We start from the raw sequence: 19,872 nt of genomic DNA, 5'->3' as shown, positions 1-19,872 counted from the left end.
CAACTTGCAATTACTGTTACTTGCTGAAAGCCACAGAACTTCACCCAAGCTGAAAATAGCAGCATGTACTTATTTTGGTAAAGAAGGGCTTTTTAAGGGACCATTATAGTGTCAGAACAATTAGAGCTTACTTTTAAATATTTAAATTTACAGTTCTTGGGGAATTTGCTCAATAATTCAATTCTTTATTAATCTGAGGAGAACAATCCAATTTAAAATTCTTTAAATTTTTCATTAAAATCTCTCTTTAAATCTCCCATTTCAGCATCCCCAATAATGTAACAACCTTTTAAATAAAGCTAGTGATTGCTCGTTAACAATGTGAAGCCTTCACTGTAGTTTTTGCAACAGCTTTTTGGGGAATTCATATATGTATAAAGAGACTATACAGAACACTTGTGGTCTGAAAGGGGGCTAACTTAGTTAACTTTAGTAATCTCTGAGCTGGTAGCAACAATGGATGGCCAGACATGCTCAAGACTTAGAAGCAGTAACAGAAAGAAACCAAATACTGAATCCTGCACCCAGAATCCTTAAGGAAAACAATGTGCCTACCGATAAAGGCATCAAGTGCAAGGACATGCCTTGCCTCTGCAGCTACTCCCACTGCCAGCTGGATGCATCCAAAGGAACACTGCCTTTCGCCTGGCTGGCAAGGCTACAACCAGGTCCTGATCAGACACCCTCTAAAGTAAATACCATTATATGAGTGAGTCAGGGCAACAAACCATTTGGAAAGCCCAGTTTGGGGGCTAGCCAATGTGTTTGGGTTTTTTTTCCTTCAGTTTGGAGCCTATGGTCCTCAAGCGTCTCCCCAAACTGAAAAGCATTTTAGAGATATGTGGCCAGTCCCCACCAGCGAGCACAACGGCTGTCAGGTCCACAGGAAGGTGCTCCAAACCCCACATATTTCACCCTTCCTGGGCAGCTGGAAATATTTACACACGCACAAACCAACCCGGGTTTCCTACCAAAAGCATTTTTTATTCCAGGGTCAAGGACCGAGACGGCCGTTCAGTACCCGGCGGGTGTCCCATTCTTGGCCCCTGCTCCCCCGGGGCCGTCACTGCGGATAGGGGAGCCCGGTGCTGCCCCTGGGCATCCTTCGCCGACCCGGGTACCGGCCACTCCCGCGGGGACATTCAAGGGCAGCTGATCTGCATCCTCGGGCTCCCGGAAAGAGCCACCCAGGTGCAGAGCCGCGGCCAGGGCCGGACACACGGCGCCGGGGATGCCGCTCCCCTCCCCCGGCACCTTCCCCCCGCCGCTCCCGCCGCGCAGGCCCGGGGCTGCGCTCCCCCGCCTCCGGCAGCGCCGGCACCGCCGGGGCTCCCTCGGCATCGCCGCCTTTGGCCGCCGGTGCGCCCTGGAGCGCGGGCAGCGGCTCGGCCGCGCTCCACCTGCTCGCAGCCCCGTACTCACTCCGCGTAGCCCGTGGTCCAGGGCAGGCGGCGGGTGTCCTTGCTGAGGATGAGGATGGGGCGGGCGATGTGATCCGCGGAGCACTCCACCTCGTCCGGGGACAGTCCCAGGAACTCGGGTCTCCCGTAGGGGAAGCGGAGGGGCAAGTCCGCGCCGCTGCCGTGGTCGGCGCCCGCGCTGCCAGCCATGATGCCGCCCATGAAATTGGCCACGGCGGACTTCACCCGTGTGAGCATAGTACCCCCGCCGGCGGCGGCGGCGGCAGCGCCGGGGCCGCCGCGCAGGGCGGGGAGCGGGGCGCGCCGGCGGGCAGCGCTGCGGAGGCGGCTCCGGCAGCCCCCGCCGCGCTCCCGCAGTGGGGGCGCGGGGCCGGGCGAGAGGACGGCGGGCTCAGGGGCAGCCGCGGGGCCGAGGCCTCATCGCAGGTTTCCCCCTCCCGGCGCGGCGCTGGGTGAACTCAGCCCGGCGGCAGCGGCTGCTGAGTCATGTGATAGCGCGGCTGGATTCGCCCGGGCGCTTCCTGCTCCTCCTGCGGCACCGGCGGGCTCCTGGCACACGCCGGGCACGGGCGCCGCCGCCGCCGCCCGCCTCCCCGCGCCGGGGCCGGCCCGCGGCAGGTGCGCGGCGGGCGGAGCCTGCGCCCGGCGGGGCCGCCCCCGGCTGCCCGCAGCGATGCGGCCAGGACCCGCGGTCGTGCCCGCGGCCGCCTCCGGGATGAGCTGCCCGGGGCAGTGCTCGGAGTCGCTCGGGGCTCCCCTACCGGGGCTGGGGATCGCCGCCCGCAGTGCGCTGCTCCTGCTGCCCCTGGGCTGAGCCAGCGCCGTCCCAACCCCGGCAGAGCCCGCTGATCCTGCGGGACAAGACTCCGCTTGGAGGGTTTACTTGCCTTCTGCTCAAACACGCCAAGAATATTTTCGCCAGGAAGCCATTTGTTAGAAAAAGAACCTGGGTCAGAGGCAGAAAGCGAGCCCTGCTGCCCGCCTGCCGTGGAGTCGGGGACATGCCCGTCCGCCGGTCAGCGCTGACCGCAGCCCCCCGGCTGCTCCGCGCACCGCCAGGCGTTCAGGATGCTGTCATGGAGCAAAAGTGAAAGGACGGGGCTAAAATTATTCAAATCTGAGGACATAGATGTTTTAAACCCTTCTTCTCTTGTTGTGTTATTTTGACCATGTTATACTCTTTCAATTTGAAAAAAAAATAAATTAGGAGGTCTGTTCAATGTGGTAGTCACCCATGTGTGGAGGGGTTGCAGATTTGGGTGTGCCAAGCTTTAAGAAAATGTAGGAATGGAGCAAGAACATATAGGAAGTCTGTCCACTGAAGCAAGGCTTTGTCTGAGCCCTGTGATTCTGCAGCCCTCCTGAGAGCTGTAAATCTCACTGGAAGGCAATGACCTGCGAAATGAACGAGGAAGGTATGGCAAACCTTGAGAGCAGTGAAGTACTGGAACTTAAACTTTGCAGTCTATTGGACCCAAAGACGTTGAAAAATATCATTGACTAAAACTCAAACAGAGAGAATGCAATGTTTGTTCTCCAACCCCATACTGCATCACTATTCCACTCAACACAAGGGAGAAATGTGAAGTAATATGTTAGAGTTTAAATTATTATCTCTGCTAGATGACAAGGAAAAGCCCAGATGAGACATATGGGGAGACAGCTTAGCAGCTCACCACTCAAAACAGATCGGTGCAGTTTGAAATGTATTGATGCTTACCTCTGGTACAAGAATGTTGTAAGGATACAGCAGCACAACAGGAGGGATAGGGCGTCTTCATGTTTAAAAGTACAGAGATGCCTTGATTTCAGTTCTCTGGGAAAGAGGATGATGTTCACTTTTGAGTCAGAAATGAAGCTTCACCTCTCAAAGGAAGTAATAATCAGTCCCTGCAGGGCTCAGCAAGTTCCCCATATCTCCCAGCCCGTGATCCCCCTGGTCCAAGCCAGACATTTTTCTTAGTGGCAGGTAGACCTTTAAAGGTTTTGATATTGAGTTCCAATAAAATTTTGAGCCTGAATTCTCGATGCAAATGTTTGAAAATTGACTCTCTGTCCTTCTGCAATCCCATGACTAATGCAAAAGAAAGATGTCAGGTTAGAGGTTTTTTTTTTTAAATGTTACCTTATATGTGACACTGGAGCAAATCTGCTTTTCTCTCTGAATGGGTAACCATGCCGGGGAGTGAAGCTGTGTGTGGGCCAGAAACGCTTTCATGTGAGCTCTTTGAAGCATCTGAATTATGCCACCTTGCTATGCATCATGTTCAGCATTCAACAAATTCAGTAATTTTAATCACAATGAAAACAGATTGGAGATGACTTCTGAAAATCATGTCCTCCAGCTCCTTTTCAAAGCAGGGCCAACTTTTAAGTTATGTTATATTCTTCAGAAACACATCCAGTCAAGTTTTCAATATTTCCAAGGGTAGATTTTCAAGGATGGAAATATTAAAGCCTCTCTGGGCACCAGTTCCAATATTCAACCACCCCTTCATTAATTTTTTTCCCTTGCCATCTGTTTGGGATTTCTGTTGTTGCAGATTGTGTTTGTTGCCTCTTATCATGCTTCACCTTTGAGAATACCTCTGAGATTCTTTCCTGTCTGTACTGTCTTATTAGGTAGTTGAAGGCTGAGCTAAGGTTTCTTCACCTTAGCCTTGCCTTCTAAAAGCTGAACAAATCCATTTATCTCAGCATCTTCTTGCAGAGCCTTGGTGGCCCACTGCTGGACCAGTAGGTCAGCTGGGGAGCCCCAAACTGGACACAATTCTCTCACAAGTGCCATTCAGAGGGATGTGATCACTTAATGTACCCCAATATGTGCAAAGGCACATTGGTGACTGATACTCACTTTATTGCCTGCCAGGATCCTCAGGATTTTTCCTGCAAAGATGCCTTCTTGACTGTCAGCCCTCTGTATGGGTTTTCCCCATCCCGCTTTCAGGACTTTGCTCACGTTCTTGGTGAACTCCAGCAGGTTCCTGTTAGCTCATTTCTCCAGGCTGTTGAGATCCCTCTGAGTCCTGCCCTCCAGTTATCAACTTATTCCACACAACCAGGAGGAAAGGAAGACAAATACTTATAGTCAGAAAAAGATTCTTAGGGCTATCATAATGTTTCTGTAGATATTATTTTTATATAGAACCATAGAATATCTCAAATTGGAACGAACCCATAATAAGGATCATGGAGTCCAACTCCCTGCTCCTTGCAGTACTACCTAAAGCTAAACCATGTGGATAAGAACATTGTCCAGATGCTCCTTGACCTCTGACAGGCTTGATGCCATGACCAGTTCCCTGGACAGCCTGTTGCAGTGACCAAACACAGTGAGAACTTTTCCTAATGTCCAGTTTGACCTTACCTTGATGGAGCTTCATTCCATTTCATTGTGTCATATTTTTACTTTTGTAGCTACTTTTTTAAAGAACTATAAGAAAATTCACTTTAAATAAAGAAAAGGTTTGCAAAATGAAATATCCACTGGGCTGTAAAGATTCTGGTTCTAGCTCATGAGTACTTGAGCAGAAAGTATTTTATGTGGAGTAGTTGGAAGTGTATCCAGTGAAAGTGCATTGACTCAATGTGTTTAAAACTTTTTGATAATAAAAATATTTCTGGTGCAAGTCCTTTTTTGTTTATTTTGCATAATATGGCAATGCTTGGGGCTCTCTGCCTCACAGGAATGTGGAATTTATTTCAACAGTGTAACTATCACTAGCCTGTACCTCGTTTATACCTTATGTTGCTTGCTTACTTGAAGGTTTTTTCCCTGTGCTTTTCATGCTCTAAATAAAAGCAATAAAAATCTCCCAAAGACTTTGGTGAGAGAAGAAGCAGGTCTGATGTGAGATGAATGCTCCATTTCTGCAGGTTTGAACTTCTGGGTCATGTTATCACAGATATAATCAATGTCCACAGGTGTGAACTGAGCTGCATAACAAATTCAGAGGGTGTGTCAGAATACATGCCTGACATTACAGGATGAAGCTGTATATGTAGGGGGGAAAAAGCTTTGACAAAAGAATTGGTTGCACTTCTCTGTAATTCCCCATACAAAAAACACGGAAAGCCTTATTTTTGCATATGATTCTACTCAGGAAGATTACCATGTCATCTGGTGATCAATGAAGTTATTCTTACCTTTTCAAAAAGACTGGGCAACCTTTAATTAGCATGAGGGAGCTCTTTATCTCTAGAGAAAGGCCCTTCAGAAGCACAGTGCCTGAAGCATCATAGAGATGTGGAGGACAAAATGCCTCTTATTAAGACATCAATCCTACTTCCAGCAATACCCAATCTCTGTCTGCCTTCAGCAATCCCCAGCATTTCTAGGCTTATCAGACCTGATGAGATGGAAGCTGTTAGTGTTCTTGCCAGTTTGCATGCAGAAGCACCAATTAAACTTAAAAATAAATAAATGTTAGCAATACTTGAAGTGGTATATTTCCTCTGCTATACCTGATATCTACTGCACCATCCTATAGTTAATATTAATTCCATACATGGATTTCCTTTTGAGAGACTTCTGCAACTGAAGCTCAGAGAGAGCATCTCCATCAGAACATGATTAGTGTGATGGTCCCAAGGCTTTGTGGTTCAATCCAGTCCCCAACAGAGCATGAGCTGGGTAGTCCAAATGAAGGCTGCTATCCAAAGAGTCAAAATCCACAAAATGTTATCAGGGCCAAGCCCTCATATATGAAACTTAGGGTAAAATGTTCTTTTTCTACTGCTATCCTAACCACAAAGTGACCAAAACCCAACAGTATTTTTGCTTTTGTCAGGCTACAGGGACTATAGCTGGGTTTAGCTTTCAAGGCCAGGTGCTCTTCATCTGCAGGTTCTCCTCTAAGTATTGTATCAGAGACCTGCTGAGGCACTGTGTGACTTGGGGACAGGGGAAAGGGCAGGCTAATATACAAAGTTTCTTTTAGGCTGGTGTGAAACTAGTTGTACACATGGGGTTTGTGCTAATATGCAGCATGGACACATCAGGAGACCTGGGATGGCAGGCAGGAACAGGAGCTGGGTGTTGTCTGCTCCACTCCTATCTCCACACATGTGGAGAATTACCTTTGTTCTTGGTCATGCTGAGTGGCTAAACCCCTATACTTTTAGGGATTCAAAAACTAGAAATTCTCTCATCAGCACGACTTAACTGAGAAGGTATTTTCCTAGCACAACTCTTGTACTGAATCAGGATGGCTTTAACAAAGCAGGGGTTGGGGCCCTGGGGCCCTGGGTTCCCATTTCCCAACAGAGCCTCCCCCTCCTGCTTTAGCAGACTCATTCTGTCTGCACCTTCCCAGAAGTATTTTGAAGGCAATACAAAGAGAAGGCCTGTTGCAGCCCTGTCTTTACCCAAAAATATGTTGTCCAGCCGAGTGGGAAAAGTATTCATGCCAGAAAAGTGGATACTTCTCACAGCGGAGGACTAATAAGTGCAACATTATGAGCTGCATGAAAGCAGCCTTCATTAACATACCTAGGCATAAAAAAGGCTCTGAGGAGGGATGGTAATTGACTAGCAATCACAGCAGAAGATGTCACAAAATCATAACACTTCTTGCAATCTATATAAATATAGATACTTCAACATAAGCTGTCCATAAGCCTGCAAGTGTTGCATTTGCCAAAGGCTACAGAATTACTTTTTCTACGAGAATCTACCTGCAAATATCCTAAAAATAATTTTCTAATTTCACAATAAGCATCATCATTATGATTTTGCTTCTACAGTCTCTTCTTACTTTCCATTATCTGTTCCTTTTGAATGCCTGTAGCTAAATCTGCTAATAATGGGATGGAATAGGGATTAGTTTGTTTATGTGCTTCTGTTGGCAGCTTTTCATAGGGGAGGTGGAGCAAGATGATTATATCCTCTCTGGGGCTCCTTTGCCCTGGCTCTTGTGAAAGAACATCTTGCCCTGATGATGTTGTGAGCTGCTTCAAAATGTCAGCAGTAGCAACACTTTTGCTCTCAATCTCAGCAAAAAAAAAAAAAAAGTTGAAAGTAATCAAATAGATTTCAATGCAGAGACAACAGGAAAATAAGCAGGTAAAAGGGCATGTAGGTGTTTGTAGGGGTAGGGGACAGTACTAAAAGCTTGACTGAGTACAGACACCTGTACTTCAGCTACCTCAACATTTCAGATCCAGTGGGAGCATGTTTCAGAACACAAGGGAGTCTTGACTGGTGCTTGGGTTAAACATGGGTTAAACACGGGTTAAACACACAGGGAAGTGATTTGTATGTACCACATGGAGGGGAATTTTTGAGTAACCTGCCAGCTGCCTTCACTGCAGACACTCCTTACATGGGGATGTCTCAAGATTAAGCAGGATGGGCAGATGAGGGGCTTCTTGTCTGCTGGTGGTGGCTTAGGAGCAGATGGTGAACAGGAACAAAGATTCTGTCCCTACATTTGAGCTGTGGCTTCTGCTGCACAAGCTTTCCTGCAGTTCAGGCCAGCCAGGCACTGGCTTTCAATTGCATACCAACCATGGTCTTGTTGGCAGCATGGTCAAACCTTAACCATCACACTTAGAGTTAGGCAGTGCTTTTTAAAATATTTTTTTATTAATTAAATAAACAGTTCTGGCAGAACTTGAAGGTTTGAATATCAGCTTGGATACATGAAATCCCAGGTGTCTTATGTGGTACTCATTCTCAGATAGTTTTGCCAAGGAAGGAAGTAGGATATTTGAGCAAGTTGTCAAAACTCCAGGGTCCTACACTTCAGGCTGAGTTTAACAGATGTGTTATGTTTTCATAAATCACAGTTGCAGCTATAGTGAATGATGGCAGAGAAAGTTAAAGACATTATATTACTTTTGCACTTAGATTTCTGCACATCTTCTGTAAGCAGGAATATGAAAACTGTTTTTCTCATTCCCTTTTTGTGTTCTTTCCAGCATTGGTCTGTGGTGTCTGTGGCCCTGTAGAGTCAGTCTGATTATCTGCTTTCCCAAATACATGGCATTCTAATATTAATATACTGGCATTCACACTAGTACAACTAATACATATGTAACCTTGTCAATAGGCAAAACAACAACAACAACAAGAGCAGCAAGAATTTAGAATTTGTTGGCACTTCCAATATTTTGATGAAGAGGTAAAAGTGAGTATATAAATATTTACTGAAATGTGTTAGAGTAAAAAAAATGCTCTTCTGGTTTAGTTGTGAAACAAGATGCTAGAAATTTTCTCCATTCTTCTACAGCATCCTTCAAAGGTCTCTTGTATCTGCTTCTTTTTCAGCAAAACCCTGTGTCAGTAGTGCGGGACATAAAGCATTTAAGCCTAGACAAGCACATGGCTCTCTTTCTCCCCTGCTCTTGCTTTATAATTTGAGTGGTCTCTTTTATTAATGGTCATGACAGTTTTATTTAAATTAATTCTTCCTCACCATGTTTTATTTATGGAGGGGTTTGGGGACTAATTTACCTTTGTTTTTTTGCTTATTTTTTAACAGATTAGAAGATATGTCTTTTGAAAATCTCCTGCAGAGTGAGTTTTAAAGTACTAGAAGTAGTAGAAGTAGTAGTAATAATAATAATGGAATAATTCTCTTCATGCTTCTTTCTCAAGGCACAAAAATGTAACTGTTATATCTGCTTCATTTCTCCCAGTTTGAACTGATTTAGTGACAAAACCCCAGGGGTTAATTCAGCACTACAGTGCTGCCAGTCAAGGGACAGACATGTGAGAGCATTAGCAATGTGCCAGTAATGGCCATCCTGAGTACAGCCACACTCAGGAGCTTCACTGGTGAGAACTGGACCCATTTCAGTTGTGCTGTAATACAGCACTCAGGCTAACTTGAGGGATCTTCCAAGTTCACAGAAACCAGGCTTCTTCAAATGCTCTCAAAAATGAAGAAAAACAAGCACTGACTACTGAAGAGGTTGCATTGGGGGAAGTCAGTTCAGTTCTGGAATGAGCTGATGGGGAAAAAGTTCAAACAGGACTGAGTGAACATCTCTGCTTCCGCGGCCAAGGCAGCCACGGGAAATGTCCTAAGCAAACACAATGCCACAACAATAGGCAATCTGCACGACCTTCTGCTTACTCCAGCTGACATATCTGAAAATCAAATTAACCTCTGGCTTTTATGGGTCATGGTCTTTCAACTATTGTGTGTAATAACCTAAGAAACCCAACAGAAAAGATGTTTTTTAACAGATTTAAAGCAATAAAGCAAGAATCATGATCTTCCACCAAATAACTGATGTAGAATAAACATGCTGACATTCTGCAAAAATAATTATTTGTGATTTCACATCTGTATCTAGTGTTTTGTTTTTTAATTTAAAGTATTTTTTAAAAAAATCTTTAATTATTTCTATGGAGCTGGAGCCTCTTTTGAGAGCGATACATGCGCCTCAAATACATTCAAGTAATGAGAGTAAATAATCAGCATGCCATAACCTAATGCTGGTTGCTGCCAATTGTTTTTCAGCTTAGACACTGAAAACAGTTCTCACTGTGCTACAGGGCAGCTCCTTTTGTCCTGTCTTTTCACACTCCTTTACCCTCCACTTGAGGTCTTTCCTAAAGCCCTGCCTGAAGCAGGGAGATGCCAAGGGCTCGCTGCCCGTGGCTGGCACAATGCCTCAGACTCTGAGGATGCAGTCCAGTCATGGTACCCCATGGCTAGTCCAAAATTTGTCACTAGCCTCAGAAAAACTGACTCTGGTCTCCCTGAAGACAAGAGTAAAGTAATTCTGCTGTGGATTGATGCCTTCCTCTGCCCAGCACAGTGTGGGACTGGCAGTGAACACGATGTGGAAGTTTTGGGGGCTGCTCAGCCTGGGTTTAGAAGCTCTAGCACTCACAAATCCATCCTGAGTCAAAAAATAGGAGCCATGGTCACATCTATGCTCTTGTCCTTGGTCCTTTGTGCCTATGCTTTACTATCACCAACCAAAAATGTATTTCCTCCATGGATTTTGTTATATATCCATTTGCAATTTAAGAAAGGACTTAACTGAACTACAGGAATTTACAGTTCCAAAAAAAGACCCATGATTAAGAAAAATCTACAAAAGTATAGTCTATATTTAGGCATTATGTATTTAACAATAAAGGGTTTATGTTGGTAAGGAGCACTGTGAGATACTTCCCTTGACAATGCTCAAAATAACCCTGCTGGGCAGACCTCTGTTTCAGCAGCAGTTAGGGGGAGATGTGGGCCTGAAAGTCAGGGTGAAAGTCATGGTAGCAGGGAGAGAGAGTCTGCAGCTCAAGAACAGACCAAAGAAAAGTGTCGACACCACAAACACAGCCGCAATGCCCCATTAAATCTGATGAAGCCTGAAATTCAAAGCAGGTTGGAAAGGCTTGTATAAACTGCAAAGGAAGCATTTAAAAATGCTGGTAAGCAGGCATCTCTCCGACCTTGTTGGCAGCTACCCTAATGTAGCAGGTTTTCAAGGGTGAAGTTCTTTGAGAGAAGTTTCTCAGGAAAGTTTGATCTCTTAGTGCTTTCAGTCAAACCCAGCCATGCCCTGAGTAAAAACAAACACATATAAGGAAAACAGTGGCAACACTGTTAAGTTTCCTGTGTTGTTCTCATATGCTCCTCACAAGGGATTTTGTGTCACAGGACTGTAGCTCACACATACAATTATTGTTTTATTCCATGTCCTAAAGCCATCCAGCAAGAGTCCACATCCAGGTATTTTTTTCACAAGGGACTGAAGCTGGTGTTTGGCACTGCAGTGTGCTGAGCTTGCTGTCCCTCTCTGGGAGTGCTCAGGGGGCTCACCCAAGCAGAGCAGTGACCATGCTCCAGAATTTTTATGTGATACCCCTGCCTGGAAGGGCTTGTCCCTAGGCAGGGTCTCTTCCCTGAGCCCAGACTTGCAAATGACCAGAAATCCTCCCAAGAATGGAAGCAGGAAACAAGTCTCTGCCTTTCCTGGGAAAGAAATTAGTTGCTTAAGACATGGGTGAGAAGTGGTTTGTGGGGGATAGCAGCTACCACACAGGGGAAAATGGTTGAGATTTTAAGATGGGGCAGCAGAATGTTGAAGTGGAAAAGGCATCCAGCAATTATAAAGACATTAATTCAGTAGTACAGATTATTATAATTTAGACTATTATCATAATATCATAATACCTTTGTTTCACAATAAGGTTTCAGCAAAGACTGCAGTTCTTGGTGAAAAAGAAGTTTGGGAACTACGGATTTCATTAATAAAGGGTGATTTACTAGGTCTTAGTAAATATTAATGGTTTAGACAACACTGCCTGTTATTTTAGAGTTATGAAGGTCTTGATGTAGGAAATTCATAGCCATTTAAGCCCCCTTGATGCTGTTATTCTGCAAAACACAGCCATAAGAAACTAGAGGGTTAGAACCTGTTTCCAACTGCTTCTGAAGCTGCCAAGGAAAGCAAACCTGATTTTTAGAAAGTTCTTCCACTTGGCTTCAGCTACCTTTTAGCTTCAACAAAATTGTGTGCTTAGCAGTTCTTGAAAAGCAGTGCATTTCCATAACGTACTCATAGCTGTCTTTTGGAGCTGGAGTTAAGCACTTGTTATATCTTGAACACTGATTCAAAAAAATAAACTTACTGTATCACAATAGTATTACTGCAAGAATTCACATGCCAAAATAATTTTTATATGATAACTTGCCAGAATTGCTCACCCATGCAAAATTAGTGATGTGCCAACATTGGCAGATGAGCACATAACCATATTGTACCATTATGATTAGCACATAACCATATTTTCTGTCCTTTTTTTGGCAATAATCAGTAGTAAAGGGGAGCTCCTGTGCATGTGGTTTTAGTTTTCATAGCTTGGGTAACAGTCATGGTTGCAGTGAAATGAAATTATGCAGATGTTAGCACAACAGAGTTTCCAGAGGAGAAATCCAGTGTTAGTTTTGATAATCTCCTTACAACCCATGCTGAAGCCCATTGCTTCTCCCTAGATAAACTGAAGGGCTCTCAGTCAGGGCTACTTCAATGAAGTCACAGAATCACAGAATGGGCAAAGTTGGAAGGGACCACAGTGGGTCATGTGGCCCAATCTCCCTGCTCAGGCAAAGTCATCCTAGAGCACAATGCACAGGATAACACTTAGACAATTCTTGAGTATCTCCAGCAAGGAAGGCTCCACAAATTCTCTGGCCAATCTGTTCCAGTGTATGGTCACCCACACAGTGAAGAAGTTCTTCCTGATATTCAGGTAGAACTCTATGTGCATCAGTTTCTGCCTACTGCATCTTGTCCTATTGCTTGGCATCACCAAGAAGAGCCTGGTTTCATCCTCTTGACCCTCACTACACATACTGATAGACATTGACAAGATCCCCTCTCAGTCATCTCTTCTTGAGGCTGAACAGCCCCATTCCCTCAGCTTGTCCCCATAAGAGAGATGGTCCTGTCTCTTAATCATCTTTGTAGCCCTCCACTCAACCCACTCCAGGAACTCCATGTATCTCTTGTAATAGGGAGCCCAAAACTGGACAGAATGCTCCAGATGTGGCCTCACTAGGCCTGGCACCTGCTGTTCAGCCCATTCTCAATCCACCTCACTGTCCACTCATCCAGTCCTGAGTTTGCCTATAAGGATATTTTGAGAGATGCTATCAAAAGCCTCACAGAAGCCAAGGTAGACAACACTCACTGCTCTTCCCTCATCAACCCAGGAGTTGTTTCATTGTAGAAGGTCACCAGGCTGGTCAAACATGGTTTACCTTGAGTGAATCCATGCTGACAACTCCTGATCACTTTATTGTCATTCCTGTGGGTAGAGATGGCCTCCAGATTGAGGCACTCCATAACCTTTCCAGGGACTGAGGTGAGGCTGACTGGCCAGTAGTTCCCTGGATCCTCCTTCTTGCTCTTTTCAGATACCAGGGTGACCTTTGCTTTCTTCCACACCACCCAGATTCAAAGGCAGCATGGGGGCTCTGTGAAAGAGAACATGAGATCACAGCAGCTTGTGCTTCTCAGGCTTGTAGACAGTTATCTTTTGTGGAAACACAATGCTCAATACATTTTTGTATGAGTCATATGTGTTCTTCCTCTTTGGTCTCTTCCCAAACAAGTTCTCAGTGTTTCTGCATATCACTTCTAGCCATTATCACAGTAGTTGCATATCTTGTATAATAAAAAGTGTATGTATGCTCAGAATACTCTCAGTAAAATAGAGGTTATTTAGTTATTCCAGAACAACAACAACAACAACAAAATCTATGCAGAAAAATGTTGCCTTTATAATAAAGAGAAACTTTACGTGAGAATCTCCTCCAGGGTGGTGGATCTTTTGATTTTTTTAATATAAATCTCTTAAGACTGCTTTTTCTTTTCCTTTTGCAGAAATAAAATAAAAATTTTAAAAATAGCTAGAAGGTAACATATTACCACATTTTAAATTTTGACAAGTTCTTTTGATTTCTTTCATAAATGCTATTAAAGTCAAAAGGAAATTCTGCACTTACATTCTGAAGCATTAACATGATATTTTGATTCACACTAGAATTCAATCTGAATAGTGATGTTTAATGTAGTATAAGGGAAAACAAAACTACTCCAAGGTTTCTACTTATTCTGTACAGGGAAAGAATTATCTCTGTAGGAGACCTAAAAAGCTGTATCATGTACATGCATTTATGTGCCTGCATACATAGTTAATAGAAAACATCTCATGTTTTTGTGGATGGTATATGACACTCTAAGACCCCTGAATTCAAGTGGAAGAGGTTTCCAGTCTGGATGGGACGACTGAATCTGTCCTGGTGAGCAGGGGTGATCCCTATGAGCACCCACCCTGCCCCTGCATGCCCGTGCTGCTCCCCAGGCTGCCTGCAGCCCCTGCTGCTCTGCACAGGGACAGGGCTGCGCCCTGGGCAGCCTCTTGCCAGATGGCACCGAGATGCCTGTTCAGTGTTCAAGTGGCTGAAGCAGGCACTGTTCTGGTGTTCACTTTGTCTGGGAGAGAGCTTGCTCTTCCATATGTGTCCCAGTTCACTCTAACTGGACGTGGTTTACATCCACCAGTGCAAATGGGTTGCTGTGTGGGTGCACAAGCATAAGCGGGTCAGATTCAGGAACAGTTTTCTGTTTTGCCCTGGTGGTGTTGCCAGCGAGGCAGTGTGATTCACAGGGGAAATTACCACAAGTGTGCCTCTCACAAAAATCAGAGCTGTTACATTGTGGAAAAGATTGGTTCCACTCCCAGTTCCTTGCAGCCCCTATCCATCTTCTTCCTTTGCAATTCAAAGTTACAGATACACTTGCATCCCTCCCAGAGTGGAAAGGGGACAACTCAGCTGTAATTACAAAGAAGACTTTTGCGATCAAAAGGTGTCAACTGTTTCTTGGAACTGTGTTTAGACTTCAAGCTAAGTCAGCCAACTGAATGCTAACCCATGTCCTGCTGAGATGCAAATAACTTGAAAGGTGAAGAGCAGAGGTCAGAGTACTGCCTGGGGAGTTCTGGCCCAAATACAGTGAGCCATATCTCTCCTTCCTTTTCCCTGGTGGGACAGGAATGAGAATCAGAAGAAGGTAAAATCAATTAGTTGATAGCAGTTTAATAATTGAAATAAAGTTAAATACAATAACAATAATTCTAATAACAACAGCAATGAAAAAGCAGATAAGAGAATAATAAAGGCCAAGAGAAACAAGTGATGCATAATCCAATTGCTGAGCACCCACTGATGCTCAGCCCATCCCTTTACAGTGAGCACCCTTCCCAGCCAGTTCCTCTCAGTTTATACACTGATCTTGATGTTCTGTGGTATGGAATAGCCCTTTGGCCAGTCCAGGTCCTCCATCCTGGCTGTGCTCCCTCACAGCTTCATGTGCACCTGATTGTTGGCAGAGCATGGAAAACTGAAAAGTCCTTGACTTAAGTAAGCACTACTTTACAACAAAGTGTATTATCAACGTTGTTCCCATACTACATCCAAAACACAGCACTGCACCAGCTACTAGGCAAAAATTAACTCTATCCCAGGCAAAACCAAGACAGCAGGGCAAAGCAGCTGCTGTTTCTAGAAGCCTGAGCTGTAGACCCATTCCCTGCAGAGCTTGCTGAAGGCTCTCCCATGTGTGAGAACACCAGCCCCCTCTGCTGAGTTTTTCAAGAGCATTGTTGACTCCATATGTGTCTTTTGGCTCTCTGCTTTTTATTTCTGTGTTTTATCTGCTGGCATCCTTAAAGTGTTAAAAGTTGCATCTAACCTTGTCAAAGGAGGACTGCCTCTATTTTAAATTGAAGCATTTTTGTACACAAATCATATTTTTCTTGCAACATTTCCTTATGGTTAAATATTTGTGTTGGAATTCCTAAATTATAGTACAAAAACAGTCAAATGAGCTGAGGAAGAGCAACTTCTGTTCCATAAGGGAGCATAATGATATCCTCAATAACTTGTAAGTGAAACTACATTATTTCCAAGGCATTAGAAGGAATAGCAGCTATATATTTTGTGACAGATAAAGCCTTTCTCTTTTTTTTCCCCCCAAATTTCATGAGAATATCATGATCTCCTAAAATTTGTTTAGTAAAATGTCTTGGATTGTTTTATTTTGCAAATTGGCTTCTCCTAGATGTTGACTGATAAGAGTTCTCAGGTTGAAGATTTATTTTCTCACACATGTAGCTGATCTTGCTGGGGCAAGTCACAGTCTTGGACAAGTGTGTATTTAATGTGCTTGGGTTAATTTAAAACTTAATTTTCCTTGAATGTGCTAATGTGTGGCTTTAAGATTCACTTTCTTTTGGATATCATTAGGCATTTTCCCAGAAAAAGAGTTTTAACCATTAGTCCTACAAAATGACAAAACTTCCCAAAAAATATTAAATTTACAGACTTGTTGCACTACAGAAGGAAATTAGGTTGGCTTGGCTTTTCTTAATCTGACCTACAACCTCAGTGTTTCAAATCCTTAAATTAAACTTCCTTGTTACCTTGCCCAGGGCATTCCTTCTCCAGAGTTCTGTAACAAATCCCGATTGTTACATGACTGCACATCCAGCAAACATTTCTGCATTTCTCAACCAATTTTTTTTTGTGTTTTATTCCCATAAAAAATGGTCCCAATCTGATTTAGTACAAATATGAAAATTTCAGAAATATGCCTAAATAAAGTGATAACAAAGGAAACTACAAATGTCTTTGAGGCAAACCCTTTTTTATCCCTTTGAAATAAATAACAAAATCTCCCTTTTGAATAGAGATACTGAATGAACGTTTTCTATTTTTCAATATATATTCCAAGAGGGAAAATACATGACAGATAGTTAAAATATATGGGAGACAAATATTATTGTGTGGTTGCAATCCAGTACACTGAGGTCCTTACTTCAGCTGGGACTTGATAATGGAGATAAAATAAATGATAAAGAACACTACCTTTTTCTTTAATATCTCCCTGAAAATATACTTTATCTTGACACAGAGATAGCAATAGAGCTGCATTGTTTTGTTTCTGCAGAAAAAACTCTAGGTAAACAGCAACCATTAATAAATCAGATAATTTTCTTCAATACTGACAAAGATATTGTGAGACCAAGATTGTTCAGATGATGAACCTGCTTCTGTAATGTGTTTTGGATAATAGTATTATAACAGCACAGAGAGTGTGCATCTCTGAAAGATACTAATGATTTCTTCTGAAGCAAAAATGCAAAGCAAAAAACAGCTGTCTGAAAATAATGTTGATCTTGTGTTACACAGGAATTAAAGGTGCTGGTGGTAGTGTTAAAAACATTTTGTTACATTAAAATGAAAACTTAATTTTATGGGAGGAGTGGGACTGAATTTTGTACTAAAAACAACATGCATTTATCTATTTATTTGAACTGTGGTCTTTGGGTGCCTTTATTAGGTAAGTCTAAACCTTTCATATTACCTCACTTTCAAATCCTTTAAGAAACTTCAGTGATACTGTTGTACTTTCTATCTGATCTGTACCTTACACTGAATTTTAATGTCAAAACTAATTTCAAAAAGTTTCAATGCAATTTTAAAAATTCTAGGAAGAGGTGAGAGATATCTCAATACCTAATATTTTTTTCAACATAAAGTACTTGTAGCAACCCTTTAGTTCAGAATGATATGAAATTTGGCAAGGGACTAGGTCCTAGATTCACTGAGCTTCTGTTATTTTTTCTGGGAAAACCTTCCTGTATTAGAAACCCAAGAAAGTCTCAAACTTTACTGGTTTTCCTGCACTTGTTTCAACACAGGTGAGAATTACAGCAGAGTTATGCTGAGAGACTGGAGCTGCCTGCAGACATCCAGCAAGAAAGATGGAGGCTGGGGGTTCTTGTTTGCATAGGAATGGCTCTGAGTGGCATTCCCAGTGCTGCCTGTTTTGCCTCATGCATTGAAGTGTGTACTTTGGAGCTATGCTGTGTACTGCTCTATCCCAGAACCACTGCAAGCCAAACTGGCATTTTGGCTGGTATGGTGATGGAGACCATTCACTTGCTTTTATATTAGATGACAGTGATCATCTTTCACTCCATATGCAAGTAAACTGCACTTGCTGCCACAAGAAAAAGAGCACATTGAAAAAAACAACTAGATAAGTATATTGATCAATAAACATTTGAAATTGTGTAGTCAAAGGCTTAACTCACATTTATTGTAGTTCTCATTGCTGTGTAGCGTGTGCATGCTATCATGATCCATGACTACAACTAAACTGTTAGAAACACTGAGCCTGAGAATTAGAACAATGAACCAGCAAATGGGTGTCTGGATCATGCTACACAGCACATCATGCCATGCTCAAAATTTTTATCACCTTAGTACCACTAAAATAATGATAATTGTAGGATCAAAATGGTGAAGACTTTGATGAAGACATGCAGATTCTTTCAAACCTGAGTTTGAAAGAACTTGCATCTCCTATGTCACAACAAATGGCTGACTTTTGGAGTGTGCCATTTAACTAGCTTGTCTCTATTCCCAGGTTTTAGTGAATTTCTAAACAGTTCTGCAAAAGTTTTGAATTGAACGCCCCCAAAAATCATGAATCTAAGATGAAAGTCCTGCAGGTGAAGTATATGAAAAGATCAAAATTAAGAAAACTGGACTTTCCCTGCTATCTCAGTTATTCATTTTTCTCAGTTATGTCTCCAAACAGTATCTTGGCTGAAAATCCAAGTTCCAAAGATGCCTATTTAGGATGGCTGAAGAATATTCCCTGGAGATCTGGTAAGTTTCATGAAATTTGTTGTGTTTTCTCACTGGCCATGTGTTAGGAGCTCATAAGATTGTTCATGCTGGTGACCAGTAGGTCAGCTGCAGAGTAGGATTTTCCAGCCTGCCCCTTCAGAGGAGGAAGCATTCACTGCATAGAGTTAAGAAGCAGAGGTTCCTCTCAGATCACATCCAGATGTTTACTGCAGGCAAGGAAATACAGACTACATGCTGGTGGCTCTTCCGACTATCACTCTGGACCTTGCTCAGGTGTTGTATGAAATGTTTGCATGGGAAGCAGTGGTCACAGCCTCTCCCAGCTCACTGCATGCAGGCATTTCAGGAGATGTGACCCAGGCACCTCCATCCACTGGGAAACCAGCGCAGACAGAGCTCTGAGCTGCCCTGGTGGCTGTGGTTGCCTCACACACACATCACTTTGAAGCCTGCAATGTGCTTCTAGTCCAGGATGCCAGATGTAGTCTGGATCTCTGGATGAGGACAGGACTATGGCCTGAGGATTTGAAGCCTGCCTTGCACAAATGAGATGGGACAGAGTCCTGGTTGCTGGAAGCACAGGTAAAGGAGGAGGAATGAAAAAAATAAAGAGTTTAGGTTGGGGCATTGAGGTGCCAAAAATTGGGAAAAGTGGGTGAAGTAGATAGAGTTGTGGGACTGAGTCCTGACAAGACCAAATTAAATGCCATGTAAGTAGTCAGGGAACTGACACTGACAAGTTTAGTTTGGGAAGATTTTGTAGGCACTTGCAGTAGAAGGGTGCCTTGCAGGGTGATGAGCATGCTTGGAAGATATGTTGCAGAAAACTCAGGCTACTTACCTGTCCCAACAGCGTTGTATTTGAACAAAAATACATGCATATGGCAGCATAAGGAAGTTGGAAATTTTGTTTGTTCTTTTAAATTAGGTGATAACCAAGGTCAAGTTTCTCTGCCAACAGGAAGATTGTCATGAACAGAGTAAGAGGGAAAGGAAAAGAAACTGTTTTCCCACTGGCTCAAAGAACACTTCAGATGTGACTGGCTCTGAAGGACCAGTGTGACACTTTCAAGAAAATACCTGAACTCTGGAAATAGGGGTGCCTGTTCCCAACCCAGGACGATCTGCTCTAGCATCGTGGGCTGACAAGCAAAGAGCTGCCCAGTAGGGCTTCCCAGTCTCCTCAGGCCTTGCAGACAGAATGTGGCCTTCATTCAATGACCCCAGTACAATTTGGGAAAGCTAAGAGAACGGACTCTCTG

General features: G+C 43.5%; 1 protein-coding gene across 1 annotated transcript in view; it reads right to left on the bottom strand.

Annotated features, from left to right (window-relative positions):
• The window catches only part of PPM1H (protein phosphatase, Mg2+/Mn2+ dependent 1H), a 131,414-nt gene extending 129,382 nt beyond the window's left edge, over positions 1–2,032 (bottom strand). The window contains exon 1 of the mRNA XM_071423520.1: positions 1,423–2,032. Coding sequence (XP_071279621.1) covers positions 1,423–1,658 — 236 coding nt within the window. The 5' untranslated portion in view covers positions 1,659–2,032. The remainder of the gene's footprint in view (positions 1–1,422) is intronic.
• Positions 2,033–19,872: the final 17,840 nt, after the last annotated feature.

Source organism: Agelaius tricolor, unplaced genomic scaffold (genome assembly GCF_023055355.1).
Source record: "Agelaius tricolor isolate 1412-34295 unplaced genomic scaffold, bAgeTri1.0.p SCAF_3, whole genome shotgun sequence".
Classification (NCBI taxonomy): Eukaryota; Metazoa; Chordata; class Aves; order Passeriformes; family Icteridae; genus Agelaius; species Agelaius tricolor.
Note: the sequence above shows the minus strand (reverse complement) of the source record. Positions and strands in the feature narration are given on the sequence as shown.